At 47.3% G+C, this 15,224-nt stretch overlaps 1 protein-coding gene across 1 annotated transcript in view; it reads right to left on the bottom strand.

The window, feature by feature from the left end:
• Positions 1–7,946, bottom strand: part of LOC124606940 (UDP-glucosyltransferase 2-like) — a 42,197-nt gene extending 34,251 nt beyond the window's left edge. Inside the window, exon 1 of the mRNA XM_047139056.1 lies at positions 7,768–7,946. Coding sequence (XP_046995012.1) covers positions 7,768–7,944 — 177 coding nt within the window. The 5' untranslated portion in view covers positions 7,945–7,946. The remainder of the gene's footprint in view (positions 1–7,767) is intronic.
• Positions 7,947–15,224: the final 7,278 nt, after the last annotated feature.

The following is a 15,224-nucleotide window of genomic DNA, read 5'->3' as shown; positions in this document are numbered from 1 at the left end:
TTGCTACACCACGAAGGTGACGTGCTGCAGACGCTAAATTTAACCGATGGGAAGAAGATGCTGTGATATGCAAATGATATGTTTTTCAGAGCATTCACACAAGGTTGGCGCCGGTGGCCACGCCTACAACGTGCTGACATGAGGAAAGTTTACAACCGATGTCTCATACACAAACAGTAGCTCACCGGCGTTGCCTGGTGAAACATTGTTGTGATGCCTCGTGTAAGGAGGAGAAATGCGTACCATCACGTTTCCGACTTTGATAAAGGTCGGATTGTAGCCTATCGCGATTGCGGTTTATCGTATCGCAACATTGCTGCTCGCGTTGGTCGAGATCCAATGACTGTTAGCAGAATATGGAATCGATGAGTTCAGGAGGGTAATACGGAACGCCGTGCTGGATCCCAACGGCCTTGTATCACTAGCAGTCGAGATGACAGGCATCTTACCTGCATGGCTGTAACGGATCGTGCAGCCACGTCTCGATCCCTGAGTGAACAGATGGGGACGTTTGCAAGACAACAACCATCTGCACGAACAGTTCGACGACGTTTGCAGCAGCATGGACTATCACCTCGGAGACCGTGCCTGCGGTTACCCCTGACGCTGCATCACAGACAGGAGCGCCTGCGATGGTGTACTCAACGACGAACCTGGGTGCACGAATGGCAAAACATCATTTAGTCGGATGAATCCTGGTTCTGTTTACAGCCTCATGATGGTCGCATCCGTGTTTGGTGACATCGCGGTGAACGCACATTGGAAGCGTGTATTCGACATCGCCAAACTGGCGTATCACCTGGCGTGATAGTATGGGGTGCCATTGGTTACACGTCTCGGTCACCTCTTGTTCGCATTGACGGCACTTTGAACAGTGGACGTTACATTTCAGATGTGTTACGAGCCGTGGCTCTACCCTTCATTCAATCCTTGCGAAACTCTTGGATAATGCTCGACCGCATGTTGCAGTTCCTGTAAGGGCTTTCTGGATACAGAAAATGTTCGACTGCTGCCCTGGCCAGCACGTTCTCCAGATCTCTCACCAATTGAAAACGTCTGGTCAATGGTGGCCGAGCAACTGACTCGTCACAATGCGCCAGTCACTACTCTTGATGAAGTATGGTATCGTGTTGAAGCTGCATGGGCAGCTGTAGCTGTATACGCCATCCAAGCTCTGTTTGACTCAATGGCCTGGTGTATCAAGGCCGTTTTACGGCCAGAGGTGGTTGTTGTGGGTACTGATTTCTCAGGATCTATGCACCCAAATTGCGTGAAAATGTAATCACATGTCACTTCTAGTATAGTATATTTGTCCAATGAATACCCGTTTATCGTCTGCATTTCTTCTCGGTGTAGCAATTTTAATGGCCAGTAGTGTAGTTGTATTAAATGCAGCCGCACCTTAGGCAAGTGGGACAGGGCAAGTAGGGCACATGTAATTACACAGTTGTGGTACTATACCAAAAAAGATAGACAATAGTGCACCGGAAATGATAAAACAACTGCAAGTGCGCGTGTGGTAGACTAATAGTTTTGTCTTCTGGCGAAGCTCCAGAACACGTACTTGATACTGCTTCGTGCTTGATACATTCTGACGAAACTTTTGTCGCAGCCTAGCAGCACTATCCAAGGTCGAAAAAAATGCCGCAACAAATACACTGACGGAATAAAAGGCAGCACCAAAAAGGAGTTGTGCGACATAAGAGAAAACCGACACACACGGACCGATACCTGCACGAACTATCAAACAACCACCCGAGCCAGAGAAGAGGCATGATTAATACGCTCGTAACGCGAGCAGGACGAATATGTGAGCCGCAGCACCTCAGACGCGAAATGCAACACCTGGAAAGTGTTCTGAGGAGCAATGGGTACTCCACAAGATATATTAGAAGTGTATCAGAGCCAAACAGCGAAGTAAGGAATCAGAAAAAGAAATGTCGGGTACGGCCTTTCTGACATACATTCCCAGAGTGACGGACAGAATCGGCCGTATATTGCGCAAATACGGCGTAAAGCCGATTTTCAAACCGACAAGGAAGATCAAAGAGTGTCTTAGATCGACAAAGGAGAAAAGGGAGCAACATGCAATGTCGGAAATATACTATGCACATGCGGAAAAGTTTATGTCGGAATGACTGGAAGATCAATCAACACCAGGATCAAAGAACATAAGCGACTTTGCAAGTTGGGGCAGGTGGAGAAACCGGCCGTGGCAGAGCACGCACTGAATGAGACCGACCACGTAATAAAATTCGCACACACGGAAGTTCTGGCTGTAGAGAAGCACTAGCACACGCGCTTGTTGAGAGAAGCTGTAGAAATACAAAAACACGCGAACAGTTTCAACAAGAAAGAGGAAAGCCTTAAGCTAAACGGATCCTGGCTCCCCTACTGCAGCGAACGACCGTCGCAGGTAGCAAGAGGAGAACCGCAACGGAATCACCGAGAAGCCCCCGGACGTTGGCGGGCAAGGTACATACAGTATGCGGCCGCGAGCTCGGCTCCAGTTCACCACCGCAATGGAGGGTGAAGCTTTGACAATGCCAGCCACTCGTGCTGGTGAAACGTCAGTAAAATCATTAGATGAACGTCGGCTGAAGAACCCGATACAGAAGCCAATAGCCGCGCGGGATTAGCCGAGCGGTCTGAAGCGCTGCAGTCATGAACTGTGCTTCTGGTCACGGCGGAGGTTCGAGACCTCCCTCGGACATGTGTGTGTGTGCTTGTCCTTAGGATAATTTAGGTTAAGTAGTGTGTAATCTTAGGGACTGATGACCTTAGCAGTTAAGTCCCATAAGATTTCACACACACACACATACACACACACACACACACACACAGAAGCCAATAAGCAGTTTGTCAACAAGTGGTCACGTAAGCCTTAACAATTTTGTACATAAGAGAAAGTTGGTAGGCATGTTTCTACATCTGAAAGATGATGTCTGTTCAGATTTCGTATCAGTCGCATAAGAGTGGTGCTAATAGCGCCACTATGAGGATGCAGGTCAGGTTTGCTGTAACGCTGTAACGGCCGTGAGCCTTAGTTACCTCTGAGATTCGACGTGGTGAGCTGATGATAATCAAGAATGCCTTTAAGACGACGAAGACGCCATTATGATCACCTCAGTTAGAAGGCGGTCTTGTAATAGGGCAGCGAGAAGTTGGATGCTCCTTCTGCGACACTGCAGAAAGACTTGGCAGGAATGGAGCCACTGTACATGATTGCCAGCAGCGGTCGTTACGACAATGTACGGTCGCAAGAAGACTGGGCTCCGGACGGCTACGTTTCACTGCCGTTTCGGAGTATGGCTGTGGTGCGTCGTACTGAACATGCACCAGCAATTCGAGCAGCAGTCGGTGTTGTGGACTGGCAGGAGACCAACCCACTAAATTTAGAGGAAGCCGAAAGGCACGCGTTTTAGCTCACGCAGGCTGGCGTGAGGTTTGGAACAGGACAAGGAAATTAGAACTTAGAAAAATGGACGCAGATGGTGGAATACTTAACTTTAATCCATTAATGATGAACGTAGCTCTTGTCTGTACATTATTTACAATATCAATAGCAACTGATAATGGCGTCTAGCTAGGTCGTAGCAAATGACGTAGCTGAAGGCTACGCTAACTATCGTCTCGGCAAATGAGAGCGTATTTTGTCAGTGAACCATCGCTAGCAAAGTCGGCTGTACAACTGGGCCGAGTGCTAGGAAGTGTCTCTAGACCTGCCGTGTGGTGGCGCTCGGTCTGCAATCACTGACAGTGGCGACACGCGTGTCCGACGTATACTAACGGACTGCGGCCGATTTAAAGGCTACCACCTAGCAAGTGTGGTGTCTGGCGGTGACACCACATTTGGCATTCTTTTTTCGTTGATTCTGCAACAGCGATCTGACCCGTTTTGTAGTACCATGGAGGATCAGTGCTATTACCTATTAATTTATGTGGTATATATCTCTCAATTGCCGCCGATCTCTTCGACATCATTCCACATCTTTTCTACGCTTTCATGATCAGATCGGAAGGATTGGAGACTGTCTCTTAAAAAGGCGTTAAGAGCATATTTATCATCTTTTTTAAATAGATGTACATTGTGTTGTGGACTGGCAAGAGCGCCAATCCACTATGAGAGGAAGCCGAAAGGCACGCGTTTAAGCTCACGCAGGCTGGCGTGAGGTCTGGAACAGGTCAGGGATATGAGACTAGCAAAAATAGTACGTATCTGTTGGAATACTTAACTTTAATCCATAATTGGTGAACATCGATCTGACGGTACAATCATCACAAGTTAAATAGCAATTGATAATGGCGCCTTGCTGGGTCGTAGCAAATGACGTAGCTGAAGGCTATGCTAACTATCGTCTCGGCAAATGAGAGCGTATTTTGTCAGTGAACCATCGCTAGCAAAGTCGGCTGTACAACTGGGCCGAGTGCTAGGAAGTGTCTCTAGACCTGCCGTGTGGCGGCGCTCGGTCTGCAATCACTGATAGTGGCGACACGCGGGTCCGACGTATACTAACGGACCGCGGCCGATTTAAAGGCTACCACCTAGCAAGTGTGGTGTCTGGCGGTGACACCACAGTAGGCACCACAGTGACGCAACGAATTGTTGCAAACAAGTTACTTCAAGGACAGCTTCGAGCCAGACGCCTATAGTGTGCATTCCACTGACCACAAACCACCGCAATTTGCGACTTCAGGATGTCGGAGTGAGAGCTCATTAGAGGGATGGTGGAGGGTTTTGTGATGAGAACTGGCTCTGCCTCTGTGCCATTGAAGGCCTTATGTTGAGTAGAAGGAGGCCGACGAAGGTTTGCAACCAATCTATCTGCTTGCTAGACGCACTGGACCTACACCTGGAGTTATGGTCCGGGATGCAATATCGTATGACAGCAGAAGCACCCCCGTGGTTATCCCTCGTACCGTGACTGCAAATATGTATGACAGTGTGGTGATTCGACTTGTTGTGCTGCCATTAACCAACAGCATTCCAGTGGGTGATTTCCAACAGGATAACGCTCGCACTCATACCATTCTACGGAGTGCCGACATGTTGCCGCGGCCTCCTCAATCGCCAGATCCACCTCCAGTCGACCACACATGGGACAACGCCGGATGACAACTCCAGCATCATCCACAAGCAGCGTTAACTGTCCCTATGTTGACTCACCAGGTGCTAAAGGCATCGAATTCCAGCCCACGAACTTATATCCGGGACCTGTAGAGCACTATGTTGGAACGTTCCCATGCTTGCATCCAACATTCTGGAGGTTACAACGGTTATTAAACTACCAGGAGTGCACATTTCCACTTACATTAACTTCTGATCCTGTAATGTTAATCACTTAAACATGATATCTAGACAAAGGTATTCCCGAAATTTCATTACTCTACATTAATTATTTTTTCGTACCGCGATTTTTTCACGTTCAGCGTAGTTTCTCAATAATGAGATTCGTCTCCTTTGACTTCTTTTTCATGTTGTTGTTGTTGTTGTTGTTGTTGTGGTCTTCAGTCATGAGACTGGTTTCATGCAGCTCTCCACGCTACTCTATCCTGTGCAAGCTTCTTCATCTCCCAGTACCTACTGCAGCCTACATCCTTCTTAGTGCACTCATCTCTTGGTCTCCCTCTACGATTTTTACCCTCCACTCTGCCCTCCAGTACTAAATTGGTGATCCCTTGATGCCTCAGAACATGTCCTACCAACCGATCTCTTCTTCTAGTCACGTTGTGCCACAAACTCCTCTTCTCCCCAATTCTATTCAGTACCTCCTAATTACACTCCTGGAAATGGAAAAAAGAACACATTGACACCGGTGTGTCAGACCCACCATACTTGCTCCGGACACTGCGAGAGGGCTGTACAAGCAATGATCACACGCACGGCACAGCGGACACACCAGGAACCGCGGTGTTGGCCGTCGAATGGCGCTAGCTGCGCAGCATTTGTGCACCGCCGCCGTCAGTGTCAGCCAGTTTGCCGTGGCATACGGAGCTCCATCGCAGTCTTTAACACTGCTAGCATGCCGCGACAGCGTGGACGTGAACCGTATGTGCAGTTGACGGACTTTGAGCGAGGGCGTATAGTGGGCATGCGGGAGGCCGGGTGGACGTACCGCCGAATTGCTCAACACGTGGGGCGTGAGGTCTCCACAGTACATCGATGTTGTCGCCAGTGGTCGGCGGAAGGTGCACGTGCCCGTCGACCTGGGACCGGACCGCAGTGACGCACGGATGCACGCCAAGACCGTAGGATCCTACGCAGTGCCGTAGGGGACCGCACCGCCACTTCCCAGCAAATTAGGGACACTGTTGCTCCTGGGGTATCGGCGAGGACCATTCGCAACCGTCTCCATGAAGCTGGGCTACGGTCCCGCACACCGTTAGGCCGTCTTCCGCTCACGCCCCAACATCGTGCAGCCTGCCTCCAGTGGTGTCGCGACAGGCGTGAATGGAGGGACGAATGGAGACGTGTCGTCTTCAGCGATGAGAGTCGCTTCTGCCTTGGTGCCAATGATGGTCGTATGCGTGTTTGGCGCCGTGCAGGTGAGCGCCACAATCAGGACTGCATACGACCGAGGCACACAGGGCCAACACCCGGCATCATGGTGTGGGGAGCGATCTCCTACACTGGCCGTACACCACTGGTGATCGTCGAGGGGACACTGAATAGTGCACGGTACATCCAAACCGTCATCGAACCCATCGTTCTACCATTCCTAGACCGGCAAGGGAACTTGCTGTTCCAACAGGACAATGCACGTCCGCATGTATCCCGTGCCACCCAACGTGCTCTAGAAGGTGTAAGTCAACTACCCTGGCCAGCAAGATCTCCGGATCTGTCCCCCATTGAGCATGTTTGGGACTGGATGAAGTGTCGTCTCACGCGGTTTGCACGTCCAGCACGAACGCTGGTCCAACTGAGGCGCCAGGTGGAAATGGCATGGCAAGCCGTTCCACAGGACTACATCCAGCATCTCTACGATCGTCTCCATGGGAGAATAGCAGCCTGCATTGCTGCGAAAGGTGGATATACACTGTACTAGTACCGACATTGTGCATGCTCTGTTGCCTGTGTCTATGTGCCTGTGGTTCTGTCAGTGTGATCATGTGATGTATCTGACCCCAGGAATGTGTCAATAAAGTTTCCCCTTCCTGGGACAATGAATTCACGGTGTTCTTATTTCAATTTCCAGGAGTGTAGTTACGTGATCTACCCATCTAATCTTCAGCATTCTTCTGTAGCACCACATTTCGAAAGCTTCTATTCTCTTCTTGTCCAAACTATTTATCTTCCATGTTTCACTTCCATACATGGCTACACTCCATACAAATACTTTCAGAAACAACTTCCTGACACTTAAATCAATACTCAATGCTAACAAATTTCTCTTCTTCAGAAACACTTTCCTTGCCATTTCCAATCTACATTTTATATCCTCTCTACTTCGACCATCATCAGTTATTTTGCTCCCCAAATAGCAAAACTCCTTCACTCCTTTCCTACTCTAATTCCCTCAGCATCACCCGACTTAATTCGCCTACATTCCATTATCCTCGTTTTGCTTTTTTGATGTTCATCTTATACCCTCCTTTCAAGACACTGTCCATTCCGTTCAACTGCTCTTCCAAGTCTTTTTCATACTTAGTACTTTTGTATTTACATCTTTAGTTTTATCTTATGTGATACATGCTGTTGCATTCACGATAGTTTGCGCCCCTCCCCCCGTCCGTAACCATGAAGAGACTGTAGATTAGGTGCGGTACCTTGGACGGGTTGGTGGTGATGAATGTGACCTGGTGGCCCCTCCTGACCAGCTCGAGACTCATCGTCCTGAGGGGTCTCTGGTGGCTGATAGCCGGGAACGGCACGACGGACAGAATCGTGGCCGCCTCCGAGGCTCCCAGCGTAAACAACACGGTCAGCAGGACGCAGGCATTCATGGCGACCTGTCAACATCAGCAGCTTTACTGCAGTGGTTCAAATGGTTCAAATGGCTCTGAGCACTATGGGACTTCTGAGATCATCAGTCCCCTGGAACTTAGAACTACTTAAACGGAACTAACCTAAGGACATCACACACATCCATGCCCGAGGCAGGATTCGAACCTGCGACCGTAGCGGTCGCGCGGTTCCAGATTGTAGGGCCTAGAACCGCTCGGCCACTTCGGCCGGCTTACTGCACTGGTGATACACACAGACGTCGACTACGTTTGCAGATATTGCAAATAGAGATCCCAGCGCAATAGTTTGCGAGACTAATGTAGGAACATAGTGGCAGAGGAGCAAGAGGTTGTCAAAAGGATTATGGAAGGATGTCCACAAGGCTCTATCTGCAGACCCATCTTCTAGTATATCAAAAATGAACCTCTTTTGAAGTTAATCACAGGAGATGAATGTTCAGGTGGGATCGTTGTGTATGCTGGTGACCTGTTAGCCGTGATATCAGCCAACAAAAGAACAACGTTGGCAAGGCCAGTGCTATGCTACATACACATATACAACAGTGGTTCAACCAAAACACATTATCAACAGCAGCACAAAAAACAGCATACAAAATGCCCAAAGGATCACTACAAAGGAAACAAAGAATTAGAATCAACAACACAAACATAAAACGCGAAATTATAACTCGATACCTAGGGCTGCATATTGACAACCGGCATAGCTTCAAAGAACACAAATGACTAATCATGAACAATGCCAGAACCAGTTTTCAAAAACTAGCAAGATTAAATTCGATGCATACTACCAGTTACCAGTTACATACTACCAGTTGAGTCGGTCTTCAGCTTTGCAGCTAGTACAATAGAATATAGACACGCTCTCACCATGAACAGGGTCACTGTTAGGTGGGGCAGGGGAGTGCGCCACTTTCAGAAAGCAGTCTGTGAAGATGCAGGAAAATGGGTTCACCCAGAAAATTTTGTTTTGAAATGCATTAGATACAGGAACTTACGTAACAATTTTGAGCACGTAACAGAAGATACACTATACGATGTGTTGAAGAACCCATACACATGGGCGCAACTGTACACAGTCACTAACATCGTCTGGAAACAATACATGACATATAAGAAGAGACTCGTCAATGTAGAAGGCCCAGAAGACAAAGACAAGACGACACAAATAACTGGAGCAGCTCCAGTACTAACGATGGAACGAGCGATAGTGACCACACTGGCACAACACAGACACAAAAAACTACTACATCATAAAACAGACACAGCATGTAACTTGAACATTTGTTGAAGATCACAATTTATGTATCATAATGCATGAATTTAATTCATACTAGAAGTATTTAGAGTAGTCCAAGGACACATATTCTTCTAGAAACCACTTTAAACCTGGGCCTTCTAAAGTAGTAATACACTCCTGGAAATGGAAAAAAGAACACATTGACACCGGTGTGTCAGACCCACCATACTTGCTCCGGACACTGCGAGAGGGCTGTACAAGCAATGATCACACGCACGGCACAGCGGACACACCAGGAACCGCGGTGTTGGCCGTCGAATGGCGCTAGCTGCGCAGCATTTGTGCACCGCCGCCGTCAGTGTCAGCCAGTTTGCCGTGGCATACGGAGCTCCATTGCAGTCTTTAACACTGGTAGCATGCCGCGACAGCGTGGACGTGAACCGTATGTGCAGTTGACGGACTTGAGCGAGGGAGTATAGTGGGCATGCGAGAGGCCGGGTGGACGTACCGCCGAATTGCTCAACACGTGGGGCGAGAGGTCTCCACAGTACATCGATGTTGTCGCCAGTGGTCGGCGGAAGGTGCACGTGCCCGTCGACCTGGGACCGGACCGCAGCGACGCACGGATGCACGCCAAGACCGTAGGATCCTACGCAGTGCCGTAGGGGACCGCACCGCCACTTCCCAGCAAATTAGGGACACTGTTGCTCCTGGGGTATCGGCGAGGACCATTCGCAACCGTCTCCATGAAGCTGGGCTACGGTCCCGCACACCGTTAGGCCGTCTTCCACTCACGCCCCAACATCGTGCAGCCCGCCTCCAGTGGTGTCGCGACAGGCGTGAATGGAGGGACGAATGGAGACGTGTCGTCTTCACCGATGAGAGTCGCTTCTGCCTTGGTGCCAATGATGGTCGTATGCGTGTTTGGTGCCGTGCAGGTGAGCGCCACAATCAGGACTGCATACGACCGAGGCACACAGGGCCAACACCCGGCATCATGGTGTGGGGAGCGATCTCCTACACTGGCCGTACACCACTGGTGATCGTCGAGGGGACACTGAATAGTGCACGGTACATCCAAACCGTCATCGAACCCATCGTTCTACCATTCCTAGACCGGCAAGGGAACTTGCTGTTCCAACAGAACAATGCACGTCCGCATGTATCCCGTGCCACCCAACGTGCTCTAGAAGGTGTAAGTCAACTACCCTGGCCAGCAAGATCTCCGGATCTGTCCCCCATTGTGCATGTTTGGGACTGGATGAAGCGTCGTCTCACGCGGTCTGCACGTCCAGCACGAACGCTGGTCCAACTGAGGCGCCAGGTGGAAATGGCATGGCAAGCCGTTCCACAGGACTACATCCAGCATCTCTACGATCGTCTCCATGGGAGAATAGCAGCCTGCATTGCTGCGAAAGGTGGATATACACTGTACTAGTGCCGACATTGTGCATGCTCTGTTGCCTGTGTCTATGTGCCTGTGGTTCTGTCAGTGTGATCATGTGATGTATGTGACCCCAGGAATGTGTCAATAAAGTTTCCCCTTCCTGGGACAATGAATTCACGGTGTTCTTATTTCAATTTCCAGGAGTGTATAAATATGCAAATTGTTCAAATGGCTCTAAGCACTATGGTACTTAACACCTGAGGACATCAGTCTACTAAACTTAGAACTACTTAAACCTAACTAACCTAAGGACATCACACACATCCATGCCCGATGCAAGATTCGAACCAATGACCGTAGCAGCAGCGCGGTTCCGGACTGAAGCGCCTAGAACTGCTCGGCCACAGCAACCGGCTATAAATATACACCTCATTGTAAATATAATAATATGAATGTAATTTAAATGTCATACAAAGTAACATAGAAACACACAGCAGTATTTTAAACGCTGTTAATAGACGACAGTGACACATCATGGATATTATTCAATATGTACAAGATTAACGACTCAAACGAACTAGTTTTATTACACAAGTATGTCTTTAAAAGAGTAGTAATAAGTTAACTGAGGCTTGTTAATTTTCCTACAGTCACGTAGGATCTTTACATAGTTAGGATAGATCGTGGTGGAATATTGTTACACAGACACACGTAATTTGTTTACTTACTAACCTAGTACAAGCTGTTGTTTTGTAACATAACAAACATTAACATACGCAGAACGCTAGCAAACAACACCAATATACACTGAAGCGCCAAAGAAACTGGTATAAGTAAGAGTATTCAAATACAGAGATATGTAAACAGACAGAATACGATGCTGCGGTCGGCAAAGCCTCGTATAAGACAGCAACTGTCTGGCGCAGTTGTCAGATCAGTTACTGCCGCTACAATGGCACGTTATCAAGATTTAAGTGAGATTGAACGAGGTGTTATAGTCGGCGCAATGGGACACAGCGCCTCCGAGGTAGCAATGAAGTGAGGATTTTCCCATACGACCATTTCACAAGTGTACCGTGAATATCAGGAACACGGTGAAGCATCAGATCTTGACATTGCTGCGCCCGGAAAAAGATCCTGAAAGAACGGAACCAATGACGACGGAAGAGAATCGTTCATCGTGATAGAAGAGCAACCCTTCCTCGAATTGCTGCAGATTTCAGTGCTGGGCCATCGACAAGTGTCAGCGTGCGAACCATTCAACGAAACTTCATCGATATGGGCTTTCGGAGCAAGGCCCACTCGTGTACCCTTGATGACTGCACGACACAAAGCTTTGCACCTCGCCTGGGCCATTGATGACTGGAAACATGTTGCCTGGACGGACAAGTCTTGTTTCAAATTCTATTGAACGGATGGATGTGTACGAGTATGGAGACAACCTCATGAATCCATGGACCCTACATGTCAGCAGGAGACTGTTCAAGCTGGTGGAGGCTGTGAATGGTGTGGGGCAGGTGCAATTGGAGTGATATGGGACCTACGTCTAGATATGACTCTGACAGGTGACACGTACGTAAGCATCCTGTCTGATCACCTGCATCCCTTCATGTCCATTGTGCATCCCGATGACCTTGGGCAATTCCAGCAGGAAAATGCGACACCCCACACTTCCAGAATTACTACAGAGTGTGCTCCAGGAGGGACTCTTCTGAATTCAAACACTTCCGCTGGTCACCAAACTCCCCAGACATGAACACCATTGGGTATATCTGGGATGCCTTGCAACGTGCTGTTCAGAAAAGATCTCCACCCCTCGTACTCTTACGGATTTATGGACAGCCTTGCAGCATTCATGGTGTCAGTTGCCTCCAGCACTACTTAAGACATTTGTCGAGTCCATTCCACGTCGTGTTGCAGCACTTCTACGTGCTGGAGGGTGCCCTACACGATATTAGGCAGAGTGGGCCAGTTTTTTTGGCTCTTCAGTGTATATCGGACTAGATCTGCATGAACAATTCGAGTTTTCCCGAGGAGCGATATTCATGCATGTAACACTAACAACACCACGCTGGGATGCCAAACTTGAAGTTCAATATCAAGTCGTCTCCCCCCGGGTGGCTTTGGTGTAGGAATATCTATAACTACTCTTTCCTGTGTGTTTCTTTTTTTCTCTTCTGAAAATCCGCCATTAGCTTGTAGTTCTTTGGTTACAGATTCATATTTTTTTCAAAAATTAGGTATAATTGCTGCAAGTAAGTAAAAGATTATATTAAAGAGCAAACAAAAGAACTCCACGCAGTCCTAGATCCACATGGTGCTGCATGCTCGACAGTGTCAGCGATCTTAACTATGTATCACAATTCTGCTGCACTGTGGGGGCTGTGGGTGGTGTTGAGATGCCTGCATAAAGTAGTAAGCTGGCAGGCCCTAGTAGTCATACTGCAGCTTCAAAAAAGAGAGCGGGATGCAGCTGTTGTAAATGATCTCTCACACATCCAAACGTTAATCTCCACAGTAGTACACGTACCGTAGAAACAGCACCTATGCAGGAAGATTACATGAAGTGAATGATGAGGAAACTGTGGAGCAAGCAGTGTAGTACGGAACAAAAACTACGACTTTGGACTGGCGACAGAGTTATATTGAGGAAAACTGTACACAGCAGAAACTCTGGTATCCCACCCCACTGACTTTAAAAGCCCACCAGAGAATACGGAACTGGAGCTCGGCCGCGAGGCCGAGTGTTACATCCGCCAGCGCTATCGTAGTCGGCCAACCAGAGTTTCCGCCCCCCCCCCCCCCCCCACCCCTCCAGTAGGCTCCGCCATGCAGCGACGCAGATGTCGGTGGTGCATTTGACTCACCATTTGTCATTTCTCTCTTTCCGGTTTACTCGCTGGGCTTGGTTTATCTGTAGTCTAGGGGATCGCTAAACGACGTCTCTGAATTGTAATCTATCTCTGCTTTGCAATGAAAGATGCATTAAATTCCATAACAGAGAAGTTAAGTTCAATTAAACTTGTATGTTACTTGGCGTTAAAATCACTTTCAGATTGTCCCACACATTTTCTGGTGTCGAAATTTTGGAAAAAGCGACGCGGACGAGAGTTTTTGAAATGTCTGGACCATCGTGATAGTTCGAAAGGAATTGCACATCGATTCAGAGCAACTAAAAAGTGAAATTTCGTTACAGATAACGTATAATGTATGCTCTAAGTTATGTTATCTACACGTTAAGACCTCCAGCTTACTTGTAACTACTGCAGTAACGTATACTAGTTGTTGGAGTAATATTTGAGTACTGTTTAGAACAATAATTCACAAACCTCTTTCCTCCGCCTCCCTGTCCCTTCACGGGGAAAAATAGTATCAGCCCCCCTCCCCCCGACTGTTTTATTAAGTAAAGAAGTCAGTTCTTTATATTGTTTTCGCCTTATTTTTTGTTTTATCAAATTCAATTCAGAAGAATTTATGCAGCAGAAACCAAAACTACATGAATTACAATAACTAAAATACGGAAAAACTGTTTATCTTTATCACATTTTCATTTATTCTAAATGTATGAAATAAACAACATTTATTGATCAAAAACGAGGATTACAAGAGCATTAAAATTTTAAATTACGAAGTTCATTGTGATGGATGAGCTTGCTTTTGAGAAGAAAATTTCTCATGGCGTAGTGTAATAACAGAAACAGCCCCTCCAAGCTCTTTGCTTTCATTTAGCTTCGAACGGTAGTTCGACTTCATAGCTGCCAAAGCTGAAAAGCCGGTCTCGCACAAGTATGTTGTTGCAGAATGAATCAGAATCATCATTACATTTTGGCTCCACGTTGGGAATCGCTTGCTAATACGTATCAAAAACTCCAACAAAGGTACTCCATTAAATTTGCTCCTCAGCGAAGTATCACAAGTAAGATCAATAAGTTGTTCCTGCTCTTTTGTAGTTAGACATGATGGTCCAGGGGTATTTTTGAATGGATTTCTGATCTAATTAAATTTATCAAAATTATTGCTGATATACCTCTAGAAATGAACAATGTGGCAAATGATGACGACTGCAGGCTTTTGTCTCCCCTGGAACTACCGGATTATCTGCGTCCTCTAACAGTGACACTAGAGAAGAGAACATATCCAGCACCAACTTTCCATTCACTTTTCCCACAGCTCTAATTTCTTTATGAACGCCTTCTCTTTTTCATTCCAAGATAGCACACTTTGCCTGATTACATCTCAAAAATGTCAGGGAGGTAAGCCATTTTCAGTAGAAAATTTCCGTTGCTGAAACAGTCTGCCAGAGAGTGACTTTTCTCCTGAACTTTCGCTTACAGTTCACCATGAATTCCCGACGTTGGGTGAGCTTCATCTATGTATAATCCAATGCACTTATTTCGTGATATAACATTTCAATTAAAAAAGTATTTATTATGTTAGAAAGGCTTTAAGCTGTAAATATTTGCTGTATCGGGTCACAGAAGAAAAATTCCTCTCGAATGTTAAACTCATCAACGAAACGAACGTAAGCAATCAAATGAGCATCTTAATGAATATCAGTCGTTTTATCCACATGAAGTGCGAAACAATTGTTACACAGTTCATCGATTAACTGCTCGAGTAAATAGTCAGATATGT

This window comes from Schistocerca americana, chromosome 3 (assembly GCF_021461395.2).
Source record: "Schistocerca americana isolate TAMUIC-IGC-003095 chromosome 3, iqSchAmer2.1, whole genome shotgun sequence".
NCBI lineage: Eukaryota > Metazoa > Arthropoda > Insecta > Orthoptera > Acrididae > Schistocerca > Schistocerca americana.
The sequence above is the reverse complement of the archived record's forward strand: the minus strand, read 5'-3'. Positions and strand labels throughout refer to the sequence as shown.